The sequence below is a fragment of the Alosa pseudoharengus genome, unplaced genomic scaffold (assembly GCF_046254945.1).
Source record: "Alosa pseudoharengus isolate Yale_2024_CS ecotype anadromous, Long Island Sound unplaced genomic scaffold, YU_APseudo_1.1 YU_APseudo_1.1_scf_17, whole genome shotgun sequence".
Lineage (NCBI taxonomy): Eukaryota > Metazoa > Chordata > Actinopteri > Clupeiformes > Clupeidae > Alosa > Alosa pseudoharengus.
The window spans coordinates 34,765,127-34,790,423 of NW_027468640.1; the positions used below are offsets into that span (position 1 = coordinate 34,765,127).

The 25,297-nt window shown below is 40.1% G+C and overlaps 1 protein-coding gene across 1 annotated transcript in view; it reads right to left on the reverse strand.

Moving 5' to 3' along the window:
- Nucleotides 1-25,297, reverse strand: part of LOC143127716 (fatty-acid amide hydrolase 2-A-like) — a 76,873-nt gene that overhangs the window by 28,614 nt on the left and 22,962 nt on the right. The window contains exons 2-4 of the mRNA XM_076289378.1: nucleotides 11,523-11,605; nucleotides 10,977-11,116; nucleotides 10,403-10,612 (exon numbers count right to left, since the gene is read on the reverse strand). Of these exons, the coding sequence (XP_076145493.1) occupies nucleotides 10,403-10,612; nucleotides 10,977-11,116; nucleotides 11,523-11,605 (433 nt within the window). The remainder of the gene's footprint in view (nucleotides 1-10,402; nucleotides 10,613-10,976; nucleotides 11,117-11,522; nucleotides 11,606-25,297) is intronic.

The window sequence follows — 25,297 nt, forward strand, 5'->3', positions numbered from 1 at the left end:
ACTTTCTGGGATAATTATTTCTATTTTTATTCACTCGTTCAAATGTTCATACAAATTCACAATTCACAAAGTTCTCATCAGGTGAGTGAAAGTGGTCATATCAAATGTTTTTGCCAGCACTTCATAAAACTCTCATAGTTTGAGAACTTCAAATTATTTGTAGGATATTGCTTGTTCACAACTTGAGCTGTGTATGCAAAGACACAGTGTAAATACACTTTTGGGACTCCCTAATACTTTTGGGAATGCTAAAGTCTTTTTATTAGTATTATTTCATTTGAGCTACATTTTACACTGATATGGCATGATGTCAATATAAACACAGCTAACAATGGTATTACATTGCAGTAGCCTATGATTAAATCTAATGGAATATTCAACTAAGGTAGACTGCTGTTGTTCACAGCACTAAGCTATTTATGGTTACTAATATACTACCGAGTCTCTGGCCCTCTCTTAGAGCCAGGCATAGTGAGCTGGCCCTCGGAAGAAAAAGTTTGGGGACCACTGATCTAAGTACTTAAAACGTAAATCCTGATTTATAGGATCTAGCTTGGAAGCACTCCAAACCACTTTTCCTTTGAACACTTACTTTTTCTTGGTGTCCTCCTTTTTAATATGACACCTGACTTATGCGCAATCTCATTAAGAATCTCTTTCACTTGAGAACTTGTTTGTTTTCTATATTTATACTATTTGATATAGTTTCATATTTCAGATGACTGTCTATTTCCCATTTATATTTGTATGGAATGAGGAACAGAGAAAAGGACAAAGGAAGCTGTGGCATAACCATGAAAGCTTTTATTTCTCTGTGTGGCAGATCTGTTATACCATAGTCTATGACACTGTTGCCTAGATGTGAGCAATGTGTATTTCTTCCTAGGAAGTCACCATGTGTTCTACCTAGGGCTGTAACGATATACGATTCGAAACCGAAATCGCGACATTCATATCCACAATACTGTGTCGCGGTGTGAAAAGGCAGAATCGCGACACACCCTTCCTAGTGTTTCACGCAGTGCAAAAGCAACCCACAACTCCCGCTTTACTTATCAGTAGCCTACGTTGTCCAAAAACAAATAAATAAATAATTTCAAACCTCTCCTTGCTTTCATTGTAGACTGTGTGCAACTTTACCAAACAGTATAGAAGTAAACCCCCTCTCCTTGCCCCGCTCTCTCTCGCGCTCCCTCCCTCTCCTGCTCAATGAACACGCACGACTTAAATAAAACATTCACAATCGTGAAAGCAAGGATGCATAGAAGACGACTATACGCTTAGCATCATTAGCATGCTGCACATATTTGTTTAAAACTCTTGCATTGAAGTTGACTGATCATCTCAATACCAGCGTTTCCCAAAAGGGCCTGTCCCAAGGAGAACAAGTATTACCTTGAAACTTAAACACACATGGGGAAACTGAACAGTCCAATCAGTAGACTATGATAGGCTAAGCTAGCCAACTATGCTACTTTGTTTACAATATTTCCAGGCTTCAACCAGACAGCTGAATTAAAGAGGTAGAGTTGTAATGAAAAATAGTAGGCCTAAGCTATAGGCTAATCTGCATAAAGTGTGCCGTCATAAATATCAGTCATTCAGAAAAATATTTTTATATCAGGATATAAAAGAATAGATATATCATATTGTAATCCTCTGGTGTTCTAAGGTATATTAAAATGTTATTTAATAAAATGTCTAGCCCCCCCAAAAAAAGAAAAATCGTGATACAAACCGAATCGTGAGGTTGGTGTATCGTTACAGCCCTAGTTCTACCATTTACAGTATGATATATAGACCAAGATTCTTGCACATTTGTAATAGATGTCTTCCACTTTTGTTGACTATTGTGTCAAAACTTTCCCGTGTTAGGGGAAGTTCTGTGTTAAGTATGTTTCTTCCAAATATACAAGGGTGCGGGAAGGGGGGTGCTGAGGGTGCTGCAGCAACCCCTGCTGGCAGGAGATAGATTTTTTAAATTTGTTATATAGCCTATATTTTTAAATAATTACTAATTCGCTGTCTGTCATTATTTATATTTGTGTATGTGAAATGATGAGTCAAATAGCAAAAAAGGGTTATGGATTGGTTGGAATATAGGCTACTAAAAATTAACAGTTATAGAGATCAACGTGAACGTGAGTCAGTTACTGTAAGAACCGTAGCGTGGTTTCAGCTATGTGATAGCCAGAGAATGTCTAATCTGTAGACGGGCTCTGGTGATAGCGATCAAGTGTGTAGTCCTACGATTGATATAGGCCTACATATTCTATGCGATTTACACGTTCAAAAACATGGATAAACTGAAAGAAACTTTAATTGTGTTGTACAGTTTTGCTAAATTAATAAATTATAGCTAGTGAAATAATTTCACTAGTCGCAGATAGAAATTATTAGGACACGTTCTTGCTGTGGAGACGACACACTTTAGACTATTCAGGAATTATTTGCGAGATTTGTTCAGTCAGTGGTGGTGTTCACTTTCAGCCATAAGTGAGATTTTCCCCTTTTGATAGGGTGTATTTGATCTGTTAGGGCATCTTTGTGCCATACTATAATCCCACCAGAGTGAGCCTTCGTTGCTATGGATGACGTCATTACTCATGCACAAGCTTGACTGAAGTGACCACCTTGATTGGCTGATGATTGTAATGCGGGAATGATTCCAAGCACCTCCCTTACGATGATGAGTGACAGGTCTGAGAATGCGTGCGCTACACAGGTAGTGCAAAGGACGGAAGATGATGAATAAACTGAACTGAATAAAAAGGCCTAGCCTAAATGAATAAAGAGTAAGGCAAAACAAATAGCCTAGTTAGCCTAATGAAGTATTGATATTGATGCAGTATCTTTGCAACATTATTAAATTAACCTGTCACCATAGCCTATGCCCACGTTTGCAAAGAGGTGAACATTTTAATTTGATTCACAATGAAACGTTACATTTAATTTACATGTTGACAATGAGTAGTTTTGGTTGTTGTTGGTGGCGTTATTGCATCCCTTTTTTGCCTACAATGCAAAATTGTTCCCTCACGATTGGAAGCTCCTGTAGCTGCATACGCATTTCAAAACATTGCGACGTGAAATGCCACAAAAAGGGTTTGTGAATAGGTCTTAATGAGTTAGGAGTCCTCTCGACTTCTTTTAAGCTGTCCCAGACTTAGGTGCTACTTTTAGGTCTAAAATGCTTTGTGAATTACTTTTAGTGAAAAAAATTAGGAGTCCTAAAGTTAGGAGTGACACGCCCATTATTTTTAGGAGTTGCTCCTAAATTTGCCAGTTAGGAGCTACTTTTAGCCTTAAAATTCTTTGTGAATACGGCCCCAGAGCAGTAATTTTGAACAGATTAGGGCTAGCATATCTCTGATTTCATTGTGTTGGTTTAGTGGTGTAACTTCTTTTGCAGCTACTGATGCATAGCTGGGCTGTTTCTGTGTTGTAATCACAGCTGTGTAACTGGACTGGGTCTGACCTGTAGCAGTAGTTGTGTAGTTGTCATTGGACCAGGCTGTGGTCATAGCTGCATAGGTGTCCTGGCTCTGAGCTGTTACAACAGTTCCATTGCTGTCCTGAGTCAGAGATTTTTGTTGATTGTCGTGGATGGAAGTAGGAAAGGTCCTGAGTTGTAAGGTTTCAGCACATCTGCTTTTCTGATGGACTGTCACAGACTGATTTTTTCCTTTTAGATCCAGTGCCGTGTCTTTTATTGCTCTCGCTAGTAAAACTACTCCAGCCTTATTCAGGTAAATGTGGTCATACATGTGTTTGAGCTGTATATCAGGATGTTTGACAAGATGAACTTGTGGGATATGGGTGCACAGCATTTGGAAGTCCTCATTGATTTTCTGGATTATTTGTGGTGATTTGTCTAGCCTGGGGAGAAGGGAGGAGATGATCATCTTTGCTGGTGGTGCTGTTGCATTTGCCTTGGTTGCTACTTTTGTCAGGGTCAGTCCTATGTTGTTTTTCCCAGACGTAAGGTCATTTGTGCCTGTGTGAATTATGATATGCGACACATCTTTAAGTCTTTTGTCATCAAGTAGCTCTATTGCACTCCCTGTTGTTGGGCACCAGAGTTTTATCACTCTTTTTGTTGGGAAGAGGTGATTCATGTTAAGGAATTTTCCATTAGAATCGCATAAGAGGACTATTTCTGGGTTTTTATTGGCTACTTTTCGTAACACTGAAACTGAAACTTTTAAGTTTGTACTCTCTCCTTTCCTTTATGGATTTGACATTTTCTAGAAACTGAATTTCATCTCTCTCTCTCTCTCTCTCTCGTGAACAGTTGGTCAAAGTATGCACTCAAAAGATTGCTGGACAAACTCACCAGCTGTGGATAAATTTAAATAAAAACAAACATCTACATATTTTTGACATTAGTACCACTGTGTTTCTTGCCACCCAACAAGACAATTTGACTGCTGGAAATTCAATCCTAGGTAATCCTGGAGATGTGAGATTGAGAAATTAGTATTTAAAGGTCGCCATTTTGAAAATCCAAGATGGCCGCCATATTGACCCTGGAAAATTTGGAATCATAGCGCCTTCATGCCATTTGTAAGCTCGGAGGACCCGACTTTAAAAATCCCGACCTCCGAAAAAAGGTGTACTGCACACTATACCCCCCCCCCGCCAATACGCAGTGTATCAGTAGCTGTCACCGGCCGCGTAGCGTACTGAACCACTACTTCTGTCTTCTTTTACGGTTTTTAAGGTTTTAAGACTTTAAGGATTTACGAATCATGCACATACCGCCACCTACTTGTAGGAATAGAAAGACTTCTGTTATTGCCAATAGCCCAGCTTAGTATCTCCGTTTATTTTTAGAGTGGGAAGTGAGTGAAGCTGGTAATGCGTTACGGCAGGCTTAATCTTAATTATATTTCAATTCTAGCGTTCTTGGCACTTTGGTACTAGCCTCGTGAGACCATCCTGATCTCGCGAGCTTTAGGGTTTCACTCGCAGATCAGTCTGGATACTTTCCGTTAAAGAGAATTTGGAGCAGTTCACCAAACGAACGTCCAATCAGCGTTGGCTTTGAGGCGGGTTGAGGTGTGACGCAACGAACAACATGACGGCATCCACAGAGATGAGCATAGCTATCGCGCAAGTTTTATTCAAATTAGAAAGTATTCCTGGGTAAGCTGTGAAGCTATGAGTCTCAGCCATGCAGCTGGGAGGAATGAAAGACACAGACATCCTCCACGGCTGATTCCAGTTCACAATGGAGGAATATACTTTCTTCAGAAGTGTAGGGCCTACCGTGAAAACTTGATGGGAATTGTCGTTGATTAGGTTCATGTCACATACAAATGGTAAGTTAAAACATCTTAACGTTAGTCACGTTACCTAACTGTATGTTAAACGAAGGCATTAGAAGAACACTTTGTTCATCTAATTGGTTGATTTGGCCCGTCGATAACCAACAAAGGTAGTGATAGACAGATGGTTTATCCAATCAGCTAACCAGTATTTCCGCCCCTTCCCAAACGTTCTTCAATGAAAAGTTCCCAGATGGATATGCGGAGCAAATCCATCTGGCGGAGTCAGGTTACTTTGGTACATGGCAGGAGGATTGTTCTGTTTACTTATCAAATTACAGCCAGCTTTGGGTAGACTGGGCATCTCAAAAAAGCATTAGATACCCATAACAATCAATTGAATCGCTGCATCATGTTTCACATTTAATATCTTTTGATGGATAAATAAAGTAGCCTAAACTCATTAATCCAGACTCAATTCAATTATATAATAGAATTCATAAAATTAATTGAGACAAAAGTTAGAAGAGGACACACAAGCTGTGAAATCATTATCCCACTTATTACACAGCTACTTGCCAAAACAAAACAATAAACTCCCCACGATATGACTCTTTAGCCTACATAGCCTAGGCTATAGCCTATTTGTTACCGTTCATCGTGGCATTTGCTGGGAAACAAATAGTTCGCAACAACACACGCTGAACTTGAATCAAACATTCTTTAGAACACAGCTGATCGACTGTCTGCTTTTCACTTTTGAATGAAGTTCCAGTAGTTGCGGAGTGATATGAAAGACCTGAATTAGAAGCACAAACTCCGTCGCCATTGACAGCGGTCATTCATTTTTCAGACGTCCTCTAGTCGGAAAAATAATGACCTACTTGCATTGTGAAGAGCCGTGTAATAAAACGCTGTGGTGTAATTCAGTTTTTTTTCCTAGCCATGGGAATACTCCAGGTATTCAAAAAAGCTGTACGTTTCCCGTCTGGTGAGGATCTGGAAGACATTGGTGGCGGCTTTGCTCAACTTTGTGGTCCTGCTATGAACCGAGTGGCTGGCAGCATTGACTGCACCCACATCAGGGTGAAGCCTCCTGCTGCCTACAAAAGGGACTACTACAAGTTGTTTTACTCGCCATATGTGACCACAGAGACATCTTCCTTCCTTCCGTACATGATGTCCGTGTCCTCAGGTGGAGCTCTGTATACGTGCACCAACTGTACCTCCCACCTGGCTGATAAATTGTTGGTGATGGAGGCTATCCCTGCCTTACAGCCCCCATCTGTGTGATGGTCCTATTTTGCGAACCAGTCCAGAATGCTGCGCAGGCCCGGTTCAACCGGCACCTGTCAAAAGGGAGATGTGTTGTGGAGAGGGCCTTTGGGATGATGAAAACTCGGAATTGAGATCAATCTTCCTAAAGGCACTTGAGGTAAGCCCATAGAAAGTGCAACATGTGTGACTGATTAGACATTATTTCTGTAAATATGCATAACATGCCAGAACCCTACCATAACACCTTATTACTATTATTTAAAGGGATTATCCGGAGTGAATCAAACCGCAGCCCTGTTGTTTTACGTTGCCGAGTGCTGTCACTAGGTATGAGAATACAGTGTTTCCCACAGAATTGGATTCAATTTGTGGAGGTAGCTGACTTGGACAACGGGGAAGGGGGGGGGGTGTATTAAGATAGTCTTGATAGTGAATATTGTTTCTGTACCGTTCATTTTTTGCCAAAATTCTGTAAAAGTCATACTGCAGCCTAAACCGTAACCATGGGGTATTGCACCCAAAGGTGGCGCTATTGTCAAAAAGACTTATTTTTCCTTACTCTTATTCTTATTCTTTCATCATATTAATCTCTAAATTCAGATGCATCTTTTTCACCCTGGTCTTATGCTCTAAAATTTTTTACTGTTGCCACAATTTCAGAGAAAAGCCAAACATCATAAAAAGTTTCACAGGCTTCAAAAATGATTAAATCTTCACCAAAATTCTCACAGACAATGTTTACAGCAAGCCTTACAAAAGTTATCAAAAGAATTTGGATATGTTGTTCCATTTCAGAGATATAGGCCAATAAAGTTCGACCACTCATTTTTCCTATATCACCTATATGTCTATATGAGTAATTTTGTTCTTGGATAACAACCATACAACCATCATTAGGTGGATACCATTAACAGTGCACATTTTCAGATCTGTACTCTTTTTATAAAGCCCTTAATTCTATTGTCAAATGTATTCTTGGACTTTTCTTAATGTTGTGTGTTTGCCAACACACATTTTTACCATGTGAATGTGACTGCCCAATATGTAGGATTGTCAGTGGCTCAGTGGGGTAATGCCTTGAACTGGTGTTTCTTAGGTTGAGAGTTCGAATCCCCGCTAGAGCTTTAGGATCAAGCTGCACATGCTATTGGTCATTTAAGTTTCACGTCATTCAACAGCACCTGAATGACATCAGGCAATCAACATTCACGCTCATCAGTTTCCAAGAATTGCTGAGACACAGGTTACAGCACAGGGTAATCCTAATTTTATGGATCAAACCCATTTTCAAGATTTGATCCAATCCGATAGCCGAAATCCGGTAACTGAAATCCGATAACTGAAATCCGATCACGTTTCTTTTGAACAATTGGGCCCAAACAATCAAAGCATATGTAAACTAAAAAGCTATGCTACCTCATGTTCATTTTGCTCGGACCCCGTTAATCACCGCTTGCGGTTATATTTGTTATTACAACACTACTACAACCAATCAATTAAACCTATACCAGATAATTACTTTCAGGAACAAGTGCAACCAGTCAAACTTTTCATACATTTATTGGCTTAATACTGCACATTACAGTGAACACGTTTTTAATTATTCTACCAGGGATATGAGCCAAAAACAACAAGAACCCCTGAACTTGGAAAACATGAACGAGAACTAATATTATTTTTGTTTATCTTTGGCTTCCTAGCACAACCTCCAAGACATCCAGAAGCTTATCTTCCCTGGCCCTGCTTTCCCGCTCTTGCCTTTCCTCCAACGCCCTCATCCCTCTGTAATGCTGCTGTTCCTCCCTTTCTTGCTCCGTGTTCTCTCTTCTTTCTTGTCTCTCTCTTGTCACCTTTTTGCCTAAGCCAGTGTAAGGGTAGCCAGCTGGTCCATAGCTGTGCAGTACGTACGTTTGTAATCCTCCCTCCCGACGCCTCAAGAACAGTTCTGGGCATAAAAAAAAAAAAGGTTTGGTTCCTGTTGGTTGTCAGTTGAGGCCATGGGTCCGTAGGGAATTTTTTTTTTTTCCAGTGGCAGTAAGGGATAGGTAGAAAATCAATCCCTCCAGGATTTCGCGAGGTTTTTTGAGACTGTTGCGACCTAAAATGCCTGGATGGAAGTTGCGGTGATTTTAGCTGTTTCTTGTGGAGAAATTGCGGGAGGAAGTGAAAATTGCAAAAATAGTTTAAATTTAGGGCAATTAAGGTTAGTAAGACCAAAATCACACTGATAATCTTGATGCTTATTAAAAAGGATAATCAAAGGTAAACAGTAAGGATTACAGAAAATCAAAGTAGGCCTACTTTATTTGTGAAAATGCTTTGACTGAGGTAATTCACAAAGCAGTATAGTAGAACTGTCCAAAAAAGACAGTCACCTAAAGAGATGGCATCATGTCATATGTTTCAATACATTCATATATTTTGTAATTCATATTAAGTTCATATCTTTTTAATAATTCATAGTCTGTGGCCTGCATAATTACTAATATCCAAGTAAGTATCTAGTAATTTCATATTGATTTAAACTATTTCACTACACTTCTGTTTAATGTCATTACATTGGTGCTGTACGTCTAATTGACTGCCTGCCCCTTTAAGGACGTGAGAGTAGCCTAATTACATTTCTGAGTGGATTGGAAGGCTTGCATCTCACTGTGTTCGGCTACGAGTGTAAATCACTTTTTGCATAGTGCATTACCATATGTGGATGCAATTGGGAATGTCTTCTATGTCATTAGTTAAAATAAATGTTAAAAAAAAACAACTCAAATGAAATCATTCTTGGATCATAGAAGAGGTAAATGTCTTGCAATTTTATTAATTTCTATGATTTTGGTAGCACTACTCAAACTAAGCCCACAAGCTAGCAAACATAAGCTTGACATAAACATGACATAAGCTAAAAGGACATATCCAGGTAAACGTTTGCCAATGGGTTGCATGGCCTACTCAAATGTCAGTAAACCAAGTAGGCCTTAATTAACTTACTTTCATAGCCTAGCAACACCAGGTTGAGAGATGCAAGTAAGCAGATCGTTAACGTTAGCCTTCTATTTATGGTCATCAAAACTGCAGAGGAACGAACACTTAGGGCAGTCTTTGGTGTCATATGCAGAAGTAAGTGTGCCATCTGGCTCAATATTCTGCGCGAGGGACTGTTGCGGTAGGTGACATTTCACCGTGAAACTATGATGATTGGTCAAATTTGCGAAAAAGTTGCGGTGTTTGGACAAAATTGCGAGTGCCTTGGTAAGTGACGAAAACAATCGTCTTCGTGAACAGCTGTGCATAGGCTACTTTGTAACAGAGAGAATACGCTCATCCCTATACATAACGCAAGGGGTAATTAATGTAATTATAGTTCGCCTTTTATTTGTGGATTTATTTAATGTAGCCTAGACTATTTAGTGTTATTTCTTCCCCAAGCTCATAAAATAAATTTGGGTCGCACATAAATTGACAGGGTCGGTCGGAAACCGGAACCCAAGAATTTTTTTTTTTATGCCCTGGCAGACCCGGCTGCAGAGAGTAGTAATCGCGAGTTAAGACCCAGCTGTGTTCCAACATTAGGCCTACCTTACCCCATAAGGCTCTTACATGCATGTGGCTAACTGCTGATAACATTGCCAGTCTAACAAATATTATCTCCGCGATTGACTTTGTGATAAAAACAAATTTGCATGCATGAGTAGCCTATTGAACTTAATTTGCGCTGTGGTGTTGATAATGCTGCTAACCTTTAGTGAACACCGAGCTGAACTGTCATTCTGTGCTACAACAATCTTGAATTGTTCTGATTCAAGCAGAGTGGAGGTCTGCATATTGGTGTGTTTTCTGTGTGTGCACACACTCACCTGAGCTTCCTCCAGCTGTGCGGTCCAGGCTGTAGGGGTTTCTGGTGAGTCCGTAAAGGCGGTTGTGGCTCTCGATCCACATACACAGCTCTGGGGTGTTGGTGACCCCCATAGGAATGGCCCCTGCCCGCTTCAGGTAGCTCACAACTGGCGCATCAACACTGGCTAACACCTTTGCCCTGGACACCAGGCCAGCTGCGTGTGGCATTCCTAAGAGGGAAAGGGTGGAGGGAGTACACAACACTGCAAGGTAAACTGTGACTAATGTGATACTAAAGGCTCTGGTATACTCTTGTGCACACAGTTACACAAAAGTACACTTCTCATGCTTTTCAACATGTTTCAGCAAACTAAGTGAACACATGCATGCCTGTGACTAGCCCTGTTCTTGGCATTCCTACGAAGGGAGGGGTACAGTACACTAAAAGATAAGACAGTGATTGATTTACTGAGCTCTATTGTGCTTAGTGCTATGTGTTAGTGTGACGTTGTTATGGTGTATGTGCTTGAGTGAGTGTGTGTGAGTTGAGAGTGAGACTCAGTGTAACATATCTAAATGTGTGTGTGTGTGTACCTTGCACGGCGAAAGACTCCTTCACGGAGAGTGGGACCCCGAGCAGAGGGAGTCGTTCAGCCAGGGCCTCCTCTCCTCCTTCAGTCTCTTCCTCTATCAGTCTGTCTACCTGAGCAGCCTCCTGCAGAGCAGCAGAGAACCTGGGAGGGAGAGGGGGAGAGAGAGAGAGAGAGAAAGAAGGAAAGAGAAAGGGAGGGAGAGAGTCTGCCTATCTGTGTCTCTGGTTAAAAATCCAGTCACATATAAAAATTAAACACATTTGGTCAGTTACATATCTATATGGAGAGAGTAGTTGAAAGGGGCTAGTGGAGGACTCACTGCTTTAATAAAGTCATGACAATAAAGCTTGTTTGATTGAACTGAAAGAGAGAAAGATGCTCTAATGGCAGTTCCTGGGCATGGGTAACTTATAGCTTATAAAGTTGGCTACCTGTGCTGTGGGTGTTAAGCTATGTTGTTGTGATAAACCTGTAGCCTACCACTGCCATACATGCTGCAACACACACACACACACACACATACCACACACCAAAGAATGGGGATTACCTGTCCTTGACCATGGCATTGAGTAGAGGGTTAACCTCCTGGATGCGGTCAATGTAAGCCTGGACCACATCAACACTTGACAACTGCATACACACAATAAATAACAGTCTGAAGTACAAGATGATACATGTTGTGCACACTCTATTTGCTTCTCACTTTTCAACATTTTTCAGCAAACAAAGCAAACACATGCATATCTGTGAAGCCTTGTGCATAGGCCTGTTCTTCGCAGGGAGAGGAGCTTCACAGAAGAGAACTTCTGACGGCAAATTTGAGGAAAAGTTGGTAAACCACCCTTCTTTCCTAATTTGAGGGTGCTGATTCTGAATATTTCGTTTACCAAGCTCAATTCTGAGTTTTAAGCTGCATAATCAGCATTTTAACATAAAATAGCGATTATTTTTGCTTATTTTCCCTAAATTGGGTTGATTTCAAAAGCAATCACTAAAACCAAATAAAAGTGTTCTCTAAATACATGTTTGAGCATTAAAGAAGCCATACTATAGTTTATTAACGTATTTAATGGGAACATGATTACAGTTAACATGTAATAAACTCAGAAATTCTAATCAAAACACAACCATATTTTTATTGCTAACATAGTGAGTCACTCATGTGGTGTTTAATGCATTTCATCACAATAACAAATTGCACAGATAACCTTTAACTCAGAATATATCCTACAGTACATATGAACTTAGATAGCGGGAATAAGCCTAATGCAGAACTGCATCTACCGTCAGCAACAACCGTCAAGTAAAAAGACGATGAAGATTTTACTTCTAGTAACACTGGATTTGGTATGTGTGTTTGCCTCCATACTAGAGCTTGATAATGTGCTCTTCTAATATGCCATTGAGCAGGATCACTTGTTGGTGGTAGAGCCTCCGATCCTCGACATCTAGAAAACAGAGTGGCTCTGGCATAGTGTTGTCACAATACCAAAATTATGACTTCGATACTCGATACTGAAGCGATATCCAAATTCTAAAATATCTGGAAAAGAAAGGACGCAGGCCTCCTCCAAGTGTATTGAGTCATTTGTGTTGAATTTGGTGCACTTTTGGTCAATTCTGGGTTTCAAACTTCTAAACATCCTACATAATTATTATTTTTGAAGTCAGTAAAATAGTAGTTTGTGTGATTAAGTCCTTTATTGTTTGTTATAGCTCATTTATATTATGTGATGTTTTGGCAATAAATTACCTTCAAACAGCCAAAGTAGGCTAGATCAAGGTCAGTGTTCAAATTACTGCATGCAAATCACTTAATGTTATGCAGAAGAGCCTAATCTTTAGGCCATCTGATGTAGGCTACCCTAGGCCTTCCTGTGTTTATGGGATTTCTTTGACAGTTGCAAAGGGAAAAAAGTGAAGATAGTCTTCTTTGCTCCCAGTATAATTTAATAAGTACGTTTCAACCACTCTTTGGGTCTTAATCAGATATGCCTACACCATTATTACATTACATTACATTACATTTGGCTGACGCATTTTTAACCAAAGCGACTAACAACATGGTAACAGTTAAGTTTTAAAGCAATTCTCGCAACAATTTTAGGACAATTTAAAAACGGTAGAGTACAGTAAGAACTAGAATTGCGGTTCCGAGGAACTGCAAGAGTGGGTTTGATCAGTGGCACGGAACTCGGCCTCATCCAAGGATTCCAACGGTACCTCATTTATGAAAATCGGGCACACGGATCAAAAGTTGTCTGCATTAACGCAACATCCAATAAGCTAAAACGCATAAATAACATGGTTGCTATGCTGGTTGCTATGGTGGTCGCTAGGTTGACATTACAGGGGTGGTTTCTAGGTTGTTGCTAGGGTAATTAGTTAGTTGCTAGTAAGCCATCTTAAGCTGACTGCATAAAGTGATTATTTTAAGAGATACATTTTCAAACCAGAACTGTGTATAGGTCATGGTTAAAAACGTATCAGAATCTCAGAAATAATCACGTAATGCAGCCAGTTTAAGATTTTTTAAGAAGTCAGATTTTTTAAAGGCAATCAAATTTCTGCTGACTCTCTTCTGGCTGCGGTTAAAGGCCAGCGCCTGCTGAGAGGCCTGAAGGGTCAGTTCTGAGGTTGTTGGCTGCTGGAACCGAAAAATGGACTGCATTTTCTTAAAAGACAATGTGACTGAAGTGCGGGCAAAGTTTGCACAGAAATGTACGATTTTTCCCACCCTCATCGACCTTGTCATAAAACTTGTTTAAATGATCACACGACGCCTCCTTGCTGCTTTGTCGTCTACATCAGCCTTTCTCAAACTTCTTTGACCTGAGGCCCAGTCAAGGCATACTATGGGGTCAAAGGGCCCACCTACATGAACCCACCCCCTTCTCCCACCCCCCATCAAATTGTAATATCATCACAATTATTATTTTTTTTATACTATATTGCTATACATGCACTTCAAAACAGTCAATGTTTAAAGTGCTAAGATTGTTCACAAAAGTTTGTGAAAGCATGCACATCAGAGTACTGCTTTACTAATGTAAAATATAATTAGGCCTACACTAGTTTCATTGTTTTTGCATTGTTGCATGATTGATATGCTATTTAATTACATTTCATTTGAATGCCTGAATGTAAGAATTCAGGAAACACAATACCAGCTTTTAACATTTCAGTTGTTTACTAGTTTATGTAAATCACATAACACATGAACTGTTTACATACTACTGATAGCCCATTACTGTACACAATAATACTGTGCCCATTCATTAACATTAAACATCAGGCGTCTTGTTTACACATTTAAACCATATTTGCATAGGTGCCAACTCTCACGCATTGGCCGTGAGACACACGCATTTGATTAGTTTCACACGCTCACACGCCACACCCCCGATTTCTCACGCTGAAGTGTCAACCCGGTCGGTCAGATGCCTGAAAAATGAGTTTAGCCTATCTATAGATCTACCTGTTGAGCCACGGTTATGCTTTCAGAGACGGTGAGAGGGTTCAAGAGCACCCCCTGTCTGTGGAATTTTCAAAATGTTCTCTCATTTGCGATGCTACTTCAGAAGCCATCCCAGGCGCATCCCCCCCGCATTTCCCCGGCTTCAGGTATGCTTTGAGTATTATTGAGTATTTTTCACGCTGTGTCAACCTGGTAGGTCATATGTATAGGTAAACCTATACATATGATATCACACATCATGTGAACGTTCGGAATCTAAGCTTTCCAATGATATTAGCGCCAAGTTTCTGTGATAAATGGTTCGCGAGAGAATTAACATTGAACCGACGTGCAATTTAGGCTAATCATATTTGCATTTACCCATTACTCTCGGTTTAATATTTCACTAACCCTTCACACAACACGTGGAAAACCCTATTTCACAATAAACAGCAAACCTACCGAATACGAGGATATAAAGCATGCCTCTGTGCAATAAGTGGTTCCTGAGTAATCCGGTTTTGAAATTGCAACACATTTCTACATAGCCTCATTGGGGCGAAATTATAATGTATTCTAATGTAAACTATTTGTCAGTAGGCTTACATACATTTTTGTAAATTGCTCAGCCATAGATTATCCCACTATCATGGTTCTTATATTGTCAGGTTCCAGCCAATCCCATTACAGATAAATGAATATATTTATATTGGCATGCTTCCTAGTGACATTAATACAAAAATATGAAGAAAATCAAATAACGAGACACAAATATTGATATAAAGCCTGACATAAGCCATATGCAAACATTCACATCATGCAGATATGGGTACATCCTGAAAAAGGAATAGCATGTAGGCTATAGGCTATGGCCATTACAATGACCAATATATTATCTTAAATAAACTAGCTGAATAACACAGGTGACCACTTCTGCATAATTTCATGGAGTGCTGAAATGTACACACATTTTTGAACATTTCTGAACTGTGAAATGTAGCATATGTTTTTGTGGTTGTGAACTTATTACAATATCACTATAACTATTCCACCTGTGTGTGCATGGTTATAATTCTGAAGTGCAAAATAGCTTAGGCTACAGCACAAATATTTCCATAAAAATAAGCAAGTCTGACCTCTGAATTTATTTTGAAAGTGCACCTGATTGATGCATTTAAAAGTTAAAATATACAAACATTTCTTAAATTCTTACAAAACACCCACCCACTTTTTAAAATGGTTAGTTTGGACCCCCCCCCCCCTCCCCCCCACTTTTTCTCCCATTTGCGCGTAAATCGCTCATAAACTTTTTTTTTTTTGTTACACGCATTCTCCCATTCTGCTTCGGTCACACACACACACAGTGACAAGCGCCAAATCCCCCGCAGTGTTGAAGAGATCAGTCGTCCCCCTTACTTTTGATAAGGTAAAAAGCCTTATAGGTACGCCAAATAAATAATAACCTATAGGTTTACGCTAGGCTATGTAAAACTCCCCATTAACAGCATCACGTCACTAACCACAGCTAAGACTGCACAATCTCTATTCACTCTGTTGGATATCTGAAGCCAGTTTGTCTACTTAGATACAGTAAATCCTCAAATTATGGCCGGGGTCTTAAGACAAAGTACAGGCCTTTAGGGGCAGGGTTGTATTCGAGACAGCCCTTTATTTCTTATGCGAGTTTTATTTTGAGACATGCGTTTCTTGGAGCGGCATACTGGTAGGCCTTCAAAAGCATGACATTTTCGGTTTAGTTTGATATTTAATTTACTTTTGGACTTTTTGAATATTGTTAAATGTTGGGACTGATGGGCACTGAAATCTGGGGAGGTATTTGATGATCACTATTACGTTCCATGTAGTTGAAAGAGTGTCGGGATTTCAAACAAACCATCCGCTTTCATGCGTTCATTGAACGTCCGCGGTGCTGTAATGGAAACCTTATTGCGTAGCCAAGTAGCCTATTGAGTTATTTTTAAATTATGCATGATTTACTTTTTATTAATTTCGTAGGCTGGCTTTATTTTGTTATATAGAAGTATCTAAATAACCTGTTAAAATGTACCAGAATTCAGGAAAATGCATCTAGTCCAAAAAAAAATTTCTGGGGGAGGACCCCCATACCCCCCGCTGAAATATCCAACCCACTTTCACAATGCCTCCGACGCCCATGGTCCTAGTAGTAGGCTATCCCTTTGATACCAATGTTCATATAACTCTGGGACCCTGGTCCCAGGGATGGATTACTGCACGGGCCTTCCGGGCCCAGACCCAGGGGCCCAAGGTGTCAGGGGGGCCTGAAGCCCAAGCCTTTGCATGGAATCATTGCCTCAATATCAACACATCAGGATGTAGGCTATGAATCTGATTGAATTTAGTATTGCCCATCCCCAAAATGCACCAGAATACAGGAAATCACATTAAACAAATTAAAAAAAATCTGGGGGAGTACCCCCAAACCCCCCTTCCACATATGCGACAATTAGTGGGGAGCCCTTAATACATCTGGGCCCAGGGGCCCGAAAGCTCATAATCCGTCCATGCCTGGTCCCTACACCTGAGAACCACTGATGTACGTTTTTTTACTGTAAGGTATAATGCTGAATGAGCCAAACAAAAATGTACGCAGCAAAATTTTGGTTGGCCCCACCAAATCTCACTCCAAGGTTTTTTGAAAAGTTGGCAGCCCTGTATTTGCACTTCGAAATTCGCTTACAAATTGTAGTAACTACATCTACGAAGTCTAAGGAAGATATCTATGAACATACTACATGGTTAAGATACATTTTGACAGAACTACAGACTTCCTGAAAGTAGCCTAGTAGCCCTACATAAAAGGCTCCATTAACTTCATTGCAAAATCGCGGTTGGTCTGTTTACACACTAAAACCATATTTACACTTCGAAATTCGCTTCCAAATTGTAGTAACTACATCTACGAAGTCTAAGGAAGATAATCATGTAGTCTGTTCATAGATAAGATACATTTTGACAGAACTACAGACTTCGTGAAAGTAGCCTAGTAGCCCTACATAAAAGGCTCTATTAACTTCATTGCAAAATCGCGGTTGGTCTGTTTACACACTAAAACCATATTTACACTTCGAAATTCGCTTCCAAATTGTAGTAACTACATCTACGAAGTCTAAGGAAGATAAAACTGTAGTCTGTTCAACGATAAGATACATTTTGACAGAACTACAGACCTCGTAAAAGTAGTACCTAAAATTAGTGTGATAAATGGCCATCACGTAGCCTATAGCACTAGCATGACAACAGCAAATAGCTAACGTTTACGTTAGCCTGACTTACTTATCGTTGACGTTGACCCGTTGACGTTCTTTTTAATAAACTGCCTGTAGAGTTCTGAATGCTTCGCTTTACATGTAGATACCCTCATTATGCTACGGTGTAAGTGTGTTGCTATTTGGAGCCTTGGTAGCTATTTATTTTTACTACTATGTTTAGTTCAAGTGCTCTGGTTCAAGCATCGTTGTGTTTGGTGGGTCAGGTGACGAGCCGTCGGATCACAGCACAGCACCCAGAATGCATTGCAACACACCGTCTTAAAGGGACTCATCGTTAGGTCGGCTTTAAATGGCATACAGAACCTATAGTAATATAACGTTGTCTGTAAGCTCCACAGATCGTGGCAAGACAATTGAATTGATTGTGGACTTCTTGCCGGGCAATGATGAGTAACTTAACATGAATGTGTCAGGTGTGTAATGTGTGGATGTGCATAATATCTGTATGATGTGCATAATATCTGTATGAAAGTGTGTTTCTCAATGTAATAATCTATACAACTGTGCACATACATGACAAAGTTTGAATAGAGCATACTGGGCTTAATGGATTGGTAAAATACTTTATTTATTTATTTATTTTTTTAATGACCTATATGAACATGGCTTGGCTTTAAAAAAAAAGATGAGACAGCGCGAATCTTTTTTTACATGACCTTTACAACTGGTGCTGGCAAGGCATTGAACTGGGCTGAATGGATTTGGAAAATATATATATATATTTTTTAATGACCTGTATCAACATGGTTTGGCTTTAAAAACAAGATGCGCTTGTCGCGAAGCGCTGTCTCATCTTTTTTTACATTACCTTTACACTTAGTGCTGGCAAGGCATTGAACTGGGCTTCATTCAAGGATTCCAACGGTACCTCATTCATGAAAATCGGACATACTGGTCAAAAGTTACATGCACACACCTTCATATACACAGACAGCCCAGCCCAGCCCATTAGACATTGCCAGATGGCTTAGAACTCTGCCAGGTGCAAGTAATCAACTCTAGCAGCAGAGCTCTACCAGGTGCAAGTAATGAGGTGCTGTGATGTCATAAAGCCCCAGCATTCCGCCATTGATTTCAATGGGGCCCAAAAACGCCGAAAAACAGGAATACCGCGAAAACGACAAGGGCCAGCGACACGAAAGCAACAAGCAAGTTACACCGGTTCGGGCCTGAATTTTTGGAGTTCGAACCGCGTCGATAGCTCAAACGGTCTAGGAGCAGTAGTTCGGCCAAAAAGTGGGTGAACAGGAATAATAAATAACTAGAATTGCGGTTCCGAGGAACTGCAAGAGTGGGTTTGATCAGGGGCATGGAACTCGGCCTTATCCAAGGATTCCAACGGTACCTCATTTATGAAAATCGGACATACGGGTCAAAAGTTACATGCACACACCTTCATATACACAGACAGCCCAGCCCAGCCCATTATAGCTCTGCCAGGTGGCTTAGAACTCTTCCAGGTGCAAGCTTAAGCAATTAGAGCTGTGATGTCACAATCGAATTAGAATCCTTGAACATTCCGCCATTCATTTCAATGGGCCCAAAAAACGCAGAAAAACGGGAATACCGCGAAAACGACAAGGGCCAGCGACACGAAAGCAACAAGCAAGTTACACCGGTTCGGGCCTGAATTTTTGGAGTTCGAACTGCGTCGATAGCTCAAACGGTCTAGGAGCAGTAGTTCGGCCAAAAAGTGGGTGAATAGGAAGATATAACTAGAATTGCGGTTCCGAGGAACTGCAAGAGTGGGTTTGATCTGGGGCACGGAACTCGGCCTCATCCAAGGATTCCAACGGTACCTCATTTATGAAAATCGGGCACACGGATCAAAAGTTATCTGCATCAACGCAACATCCAATAAGCTAAAACGCATAAATAACGTGGTTGCTATGCTGGTTGCTAGGGCAATCATGCTGGTTGCTCAGGTGGTCGCTAGGTTAGAAGGCCAGTGCCTCCTGAGAGGCCTGAAGGGTCAGTTCTGAGGTTGTTGACTGCTGAAACCGAAAAATGGACTGCATTTTCTTAAAAGACAATGTGACTGAAGTGCGGGCAAAGTTTGCACAGAAATGTACGATTTTTCCCACCCTCATCGACCTTGTCATAAAACTTGTTTAAATGATCACACGACGCCTCCTTGCTGCTTTGTCGTCTACATCAGCCTTTCTCAAACTTCTTTGACCTGAGGCCCAGTCAAGGCATACTTTGGGGTCATAGGGCCCACCTACATGAACCTACCCCCTCCTCCCACCCCCCATCAAATTGTAATATCATCACAATTATTATTTTTTTTATACTATATTGCTATACATGCACTTCAAAACAGTCAATGTTTAAAGTGCTAAGATTGTTCACAAAAGTTTGTGAAAGCATGCACATCAGAGTACTGCTTTACTAATGTAAAATATAATTAGGCCTACACTAGTTTCATTGTTTTTGCATTGTTGCATGATTGATATGCTATTTAATTACATTTCATTTGAATGCCTGAATGTAAGAATTCAGGAAACACAATACCAGCTTTTAACATTTATGTTGTTTACAAGTTTATGTAAATCACATAACACATGAACTGTTTACATACTACTGATAGCCCATTACTGTACACAATAGATTAGTATCTTCAAATAGTCAAGGTTGTTGACTGCTGAAACCGAAAAATGGACTGCATTTTCTTAAAAGACAATGTGACTGAAGTGCGGGCAAAGTTTGCACAGAAATGTACGATTTTTCCCACCCTCATCGACCTTGTCATAAAACTTGTTTAAATGATCACACGACGCCTCCTTGCTGCTTTGTCGTCTACATCAGCCTTTCTCAAACTTCTTTGACCTGAGGCCCAGTCAAGGCATACTTTGGGGTCATAGGGCCCACCTACATGAACCCACCCCCTCCTCCCACCCCCCATCAAATTGTAATATCATCACAATTATTATTATTTTTATACTATATTGCTATACATGCACTTCAAAACAGTCAATGTTTAAAGTGCTAAGATTGTTCACAAAAGTTTGTGAAAGCATGCACATCAGAGTACTGCTTTACAAATGTAAAATATAATTAGGCCTACACTAGTTTCATTGTTTTTGCATTGTTGCATGATTGATATGCTATTTAATTACATTTCATTTGAATGCCTGAATGTAAGAATTCAGGAAACACAATACCAGCTTTTAACATTTATGTTGTTTACTAGTTTATGTAAATCACATAACACATGAACTGTTTACATACTACTGATAGCCCATTACTGTACACAATAATACTGTGCCCATTCATTAACATTAAACATCAGGCGTCTTGTTTACACATTTAAACCATATTTGCACTTCGAAATTCGCTTCCAAATTGTAGTAACTACATCTACTAAGTCTAAGGAAGATATCTATGAACATACTACATGGTTAAGATACATTTTGACAGAACTACAGACTTCGTGAAAGTAGCCTAGTAGCCCTACATAAAAGGCTCAATTAACTTCATTGCAAAATCGCGGTTGGTCTGTTTACACACTAAAACCATATTTACACTTCGAAATTCGCTTCCAAATTGTAGTAACTACATCTACGAAGTCTAAGGAAGATATCTATGAACATACTACATGGTTAAGATACATTTTGACAGAACTACAGACTTCGTGAAAGTAGCCTAGTAGCCCTACATAAAAGGCTCCATTAACTTCATTGCAAAATCGCGGTTGGTCTGTTTACACACTAAAACCATATTTACACTTCGAAATTCGCTTCCAAATTGTAGTAACTACATCTACGAAGTCTAAGGAAGATATCTATGAACATACTACATGGTTAAGATACATTTTGACAGAACTACAGACTTCGTGAAAGTAGCCTAGTAGCCCTACATAAAAGGCTCCATTAACTTCATTGCAAAATCGCGGTTGGTCTGTTTACACACTAAAACCATATTTACACTTCGAAATTCGCTTCCAAATTGTAGTAACTACATCTACGAAGTCTAAGGAAGATAAAACTGTAGTCTGTTCAACGATAAGATACATTTTGACAGAACTACAGACCTCGTAAAAGTAGTACCTAAAATCAGTGTGATAAATGGCCATCACGTAGCCTAAAGCATATAGCACTAGCATATGACAACAGCAAATAGCTAACGTTTACGTTAGCCTAACTTACTTATCGTTGACGTTGACCCGACACGTTTATAAGTTAGACCATAGACTGATAAGGACGTCCATCAAAATTCCGTGTGTATCCTGTGTATCTTTCGTGCTGCTATCCTGTTGCCTTTTCCCTGTTGTTCCGGCAACAAGGTTTTTACGCGATATTTGCCACATCCCAGAGAGTTGTTGTTTGGTGGGTCAGGTGACGAGCCGTCGAATCACAGCACAGCACCCAGAATGCATTGCAACACACCGTCTAGAAGGGACTCAGCGTTAGGTCGGCTTTAAATAGCATACAGAACCTTTAGTAATATAACGTTGTCTGTAAGCTCCACAGATCGTGGCAAGACAATTGAATTGATTGAGGACTTCTTGCTGGGCAACGATGAGTAACTTGATTAGTAAAGCTGCGTGGATATGCATGATATCTGTATGAAAGTGTGTTTCTCAATGTAATAATATATACAACTGTACACATGACGAAGTTAAAATGGAGCTAGCTGGGTATTGGACTGGGCTGAATGGATTGGTGAAATACTTTATTTATTTTTTTTATGACCTATATGAACATGGTTTGGCTTTAAAAAAAAGAGGAGACAGCGCTTCGCGCTGTCTCCTCTTTTTTTACATGACCTTTACACTTAGTGCTGGCAAGGCATTGAACTGGGCTTCATTCAAGGATTCCAACGGTACCTCATTCATGAAAATCGGACATACTGGTCAAAAGTTACATGCACACACCTTCATATACACAGACAGCCCAGCCCAGCCCATCAGAGCTCTGCCAGGTGGCTTAGAACTCTTCCAGGTGCAAGCTTAAGCAATTAGAGCTGTGATGTCACAATCGAAATTTGAATTCTGAACATTCCGCCATGCATTTCAATGGGCCCAAAAAACGCAGAAAAACGGGAATACCGCGAAAACGACAAGGGCCAGTGACACGAAATCAACAAGCAAGTTACACCGGTTCGGGCCTGAATTTTTGGAGTTCGAACCGCGTCGATAGCTCAAACGGTCTAGGAGCAGTAGTTCGGCCAAAAAGTGGGTGAATAGGAAGATATAATAATAATAAGAAAACTTAAGAAGAACAATAGTGGGCTTGCTCCGCAAGCCCACAGCATGGCAAAGCCATGCTGTGGGCTTGCTGGATCAAACCCACTAATAATAAGAAAACTTAAGAAGAACAATAGTGGGCTTGCTCCGCAAGCCCACAGCATGGCTTTCAGCCATGCTGTGGTCTTGCTGGATCAAACCCACTAATAATAATAACTAGAATTGCGGTTCCGAGGAACTGCAAGAGTGGGTTTGATCAGTGGCACAGAACTCGGCCTCATCCAAGGATTCCAACGGTACCTCATTTATGAAAATCGGGCACACGGATCAAAAGTTGTCTGCATTAACGCAACATCCAATAAGCTAAAACGCATAAATAACATGGTTGCTATGCTGGTTGCTATGGTGGTCGCTAGGTTGACATTACAGGGGTGGTTTCTAGGTTGTTGCTAGGGTAATTAGTTAGTTGCTAGTAAGCCATCTTAAGCTGACTGCATAAAGTGATTATTTTAAGAGATACATTTTCAAACCAGAACTGTGTATAGGTCATGGTTAAAAACGTATCAGAGTCTCAGAAATAATCACGTAATGCAGCCAGTTTAAGATTTTTTAAGAAGTCAGATTTTTTTAAAGGCAATCAAATTTCTGCTGACTCTCTTCTGGCTGCGGTTAAAGGCCAGCGCCTCCTGAGAGGCCTGAAGGGTCAGTTCTGAGGTTGTTGGCTGCTGGAACCGAAAAAAGGACTGCATTTTCTTAAAAGACAATGTGACTGAAGTGCGGGCAAAGTTTGCACAGAAATGTACGATTTTTCCCACCCTCATCGACCTCGTCATAAAACTTGTTTAAATGATCACACGACGCCTCCTTGCTGCTTTGTTGTCTACATCAGCATTTCTCAAACTTCTTTGACCTGAGGCCCAGTCAAGGCATACTTTGGGGTCATAGGGCCCACCTACATGAACCCACCCCCTCCTCCCAACCCCTATCAAATTGTAATGATATCACAATTATTATTTTTATACTATATTGCCTACATGCACTTCAAAACAGTCAATGTTTAAAGTGCTAAGATTGTTTACAAAAGTTTGTGAAAGCATGCACATCAGAGTACTGCTTTACTAATGTAAAATATAATTAGGCCTACACTAGTTTCATTGTTTTTGCATTGTTGCATGATTGATATGCTATTTAATTACATTTCATTTGAATGCCTGAATGTAAGAATTCAGGAAACACAATACCAGCTTTTAACATTTCTGTTGTTAGTTTATGTAAATCACATAACACATGAACTGTTTACATACTACTGATAGCCCATTACTGTACACAATAATACTGTGCCCATTCATTAACATATATTAAACATCAGGCGTCTTGTTTACACATTTAAACCATATTTGCACTTCGAATTTCGCTTCCAAACTGTAATAACTACATCTACAAAGTCTAAAGAAGATAACCATGTAGTCTGTTCATAGATAAGATCAATTTTGACAGAACTACAGACTTCGTGAAAGTAGCCTAGTAGTCCTACATAAAAGGCTCCATATTCACTTCATTGCAAAATCGCGGTTGGTCTGTTTACACACTAAAACCATATTTACACTTCGAAATTCGCTTCCAAATTGTAGTAACTACATCTACGAAGTCTAAGGAAGATAATCATGTAGTCTGTTCATAGATAAGATACATTTTGACACAACTACAGACTTCGTGAAAGTAGCCTAGAAGCCCTACATAAAAGGCTCCATTAACTTCATTGCAAAATCGCGGTTGGTCTGTTTACACACTAAAACCATATTTACACTTCGAAATTCGCTTCCAAATTGTAGTAACTACATCTACGAAGTCTAAGGAAGATAACCGTGTAGTCTGTTCAACGATAAGATACATTTTGACAGAACAACAGACCTCGTAAAAGTAGTACCTAAAATTAGTGTGATAAATGGCCATCACGTAGCCTAAAGCATATAGCACTAGCATATGACAACAGCAAATAGCTAACGTTTACGTTAGCCTAACTTACTTATCGTTGACGTTGACCCGACACGTTTATAAGTTAGACCTTAGACTGATAAGGACGTCCATCAAAATTCCGTGTGTATCCTGTGTATCCTGTGTATCTTTCGTGCTGCTATCCTGTTGCCTTTTCCCTGTTGTTCCGGCAACAAGGTTTTTACGCGATATTTGCCACATCCCAGAGAGTTGTTGTTTGGTGGGTCAGGTGACGAGCCGTCGAATCACAGCACAGCACCCAGAATGCATTGCAACACACCGTCTAGAAGGGACTCAGCGTTAGGTCGGCTTTAAATAGCACACAGAACCTGTAGTAATATAACGTTGTCTGTAAGCTCCACAGATCGTGG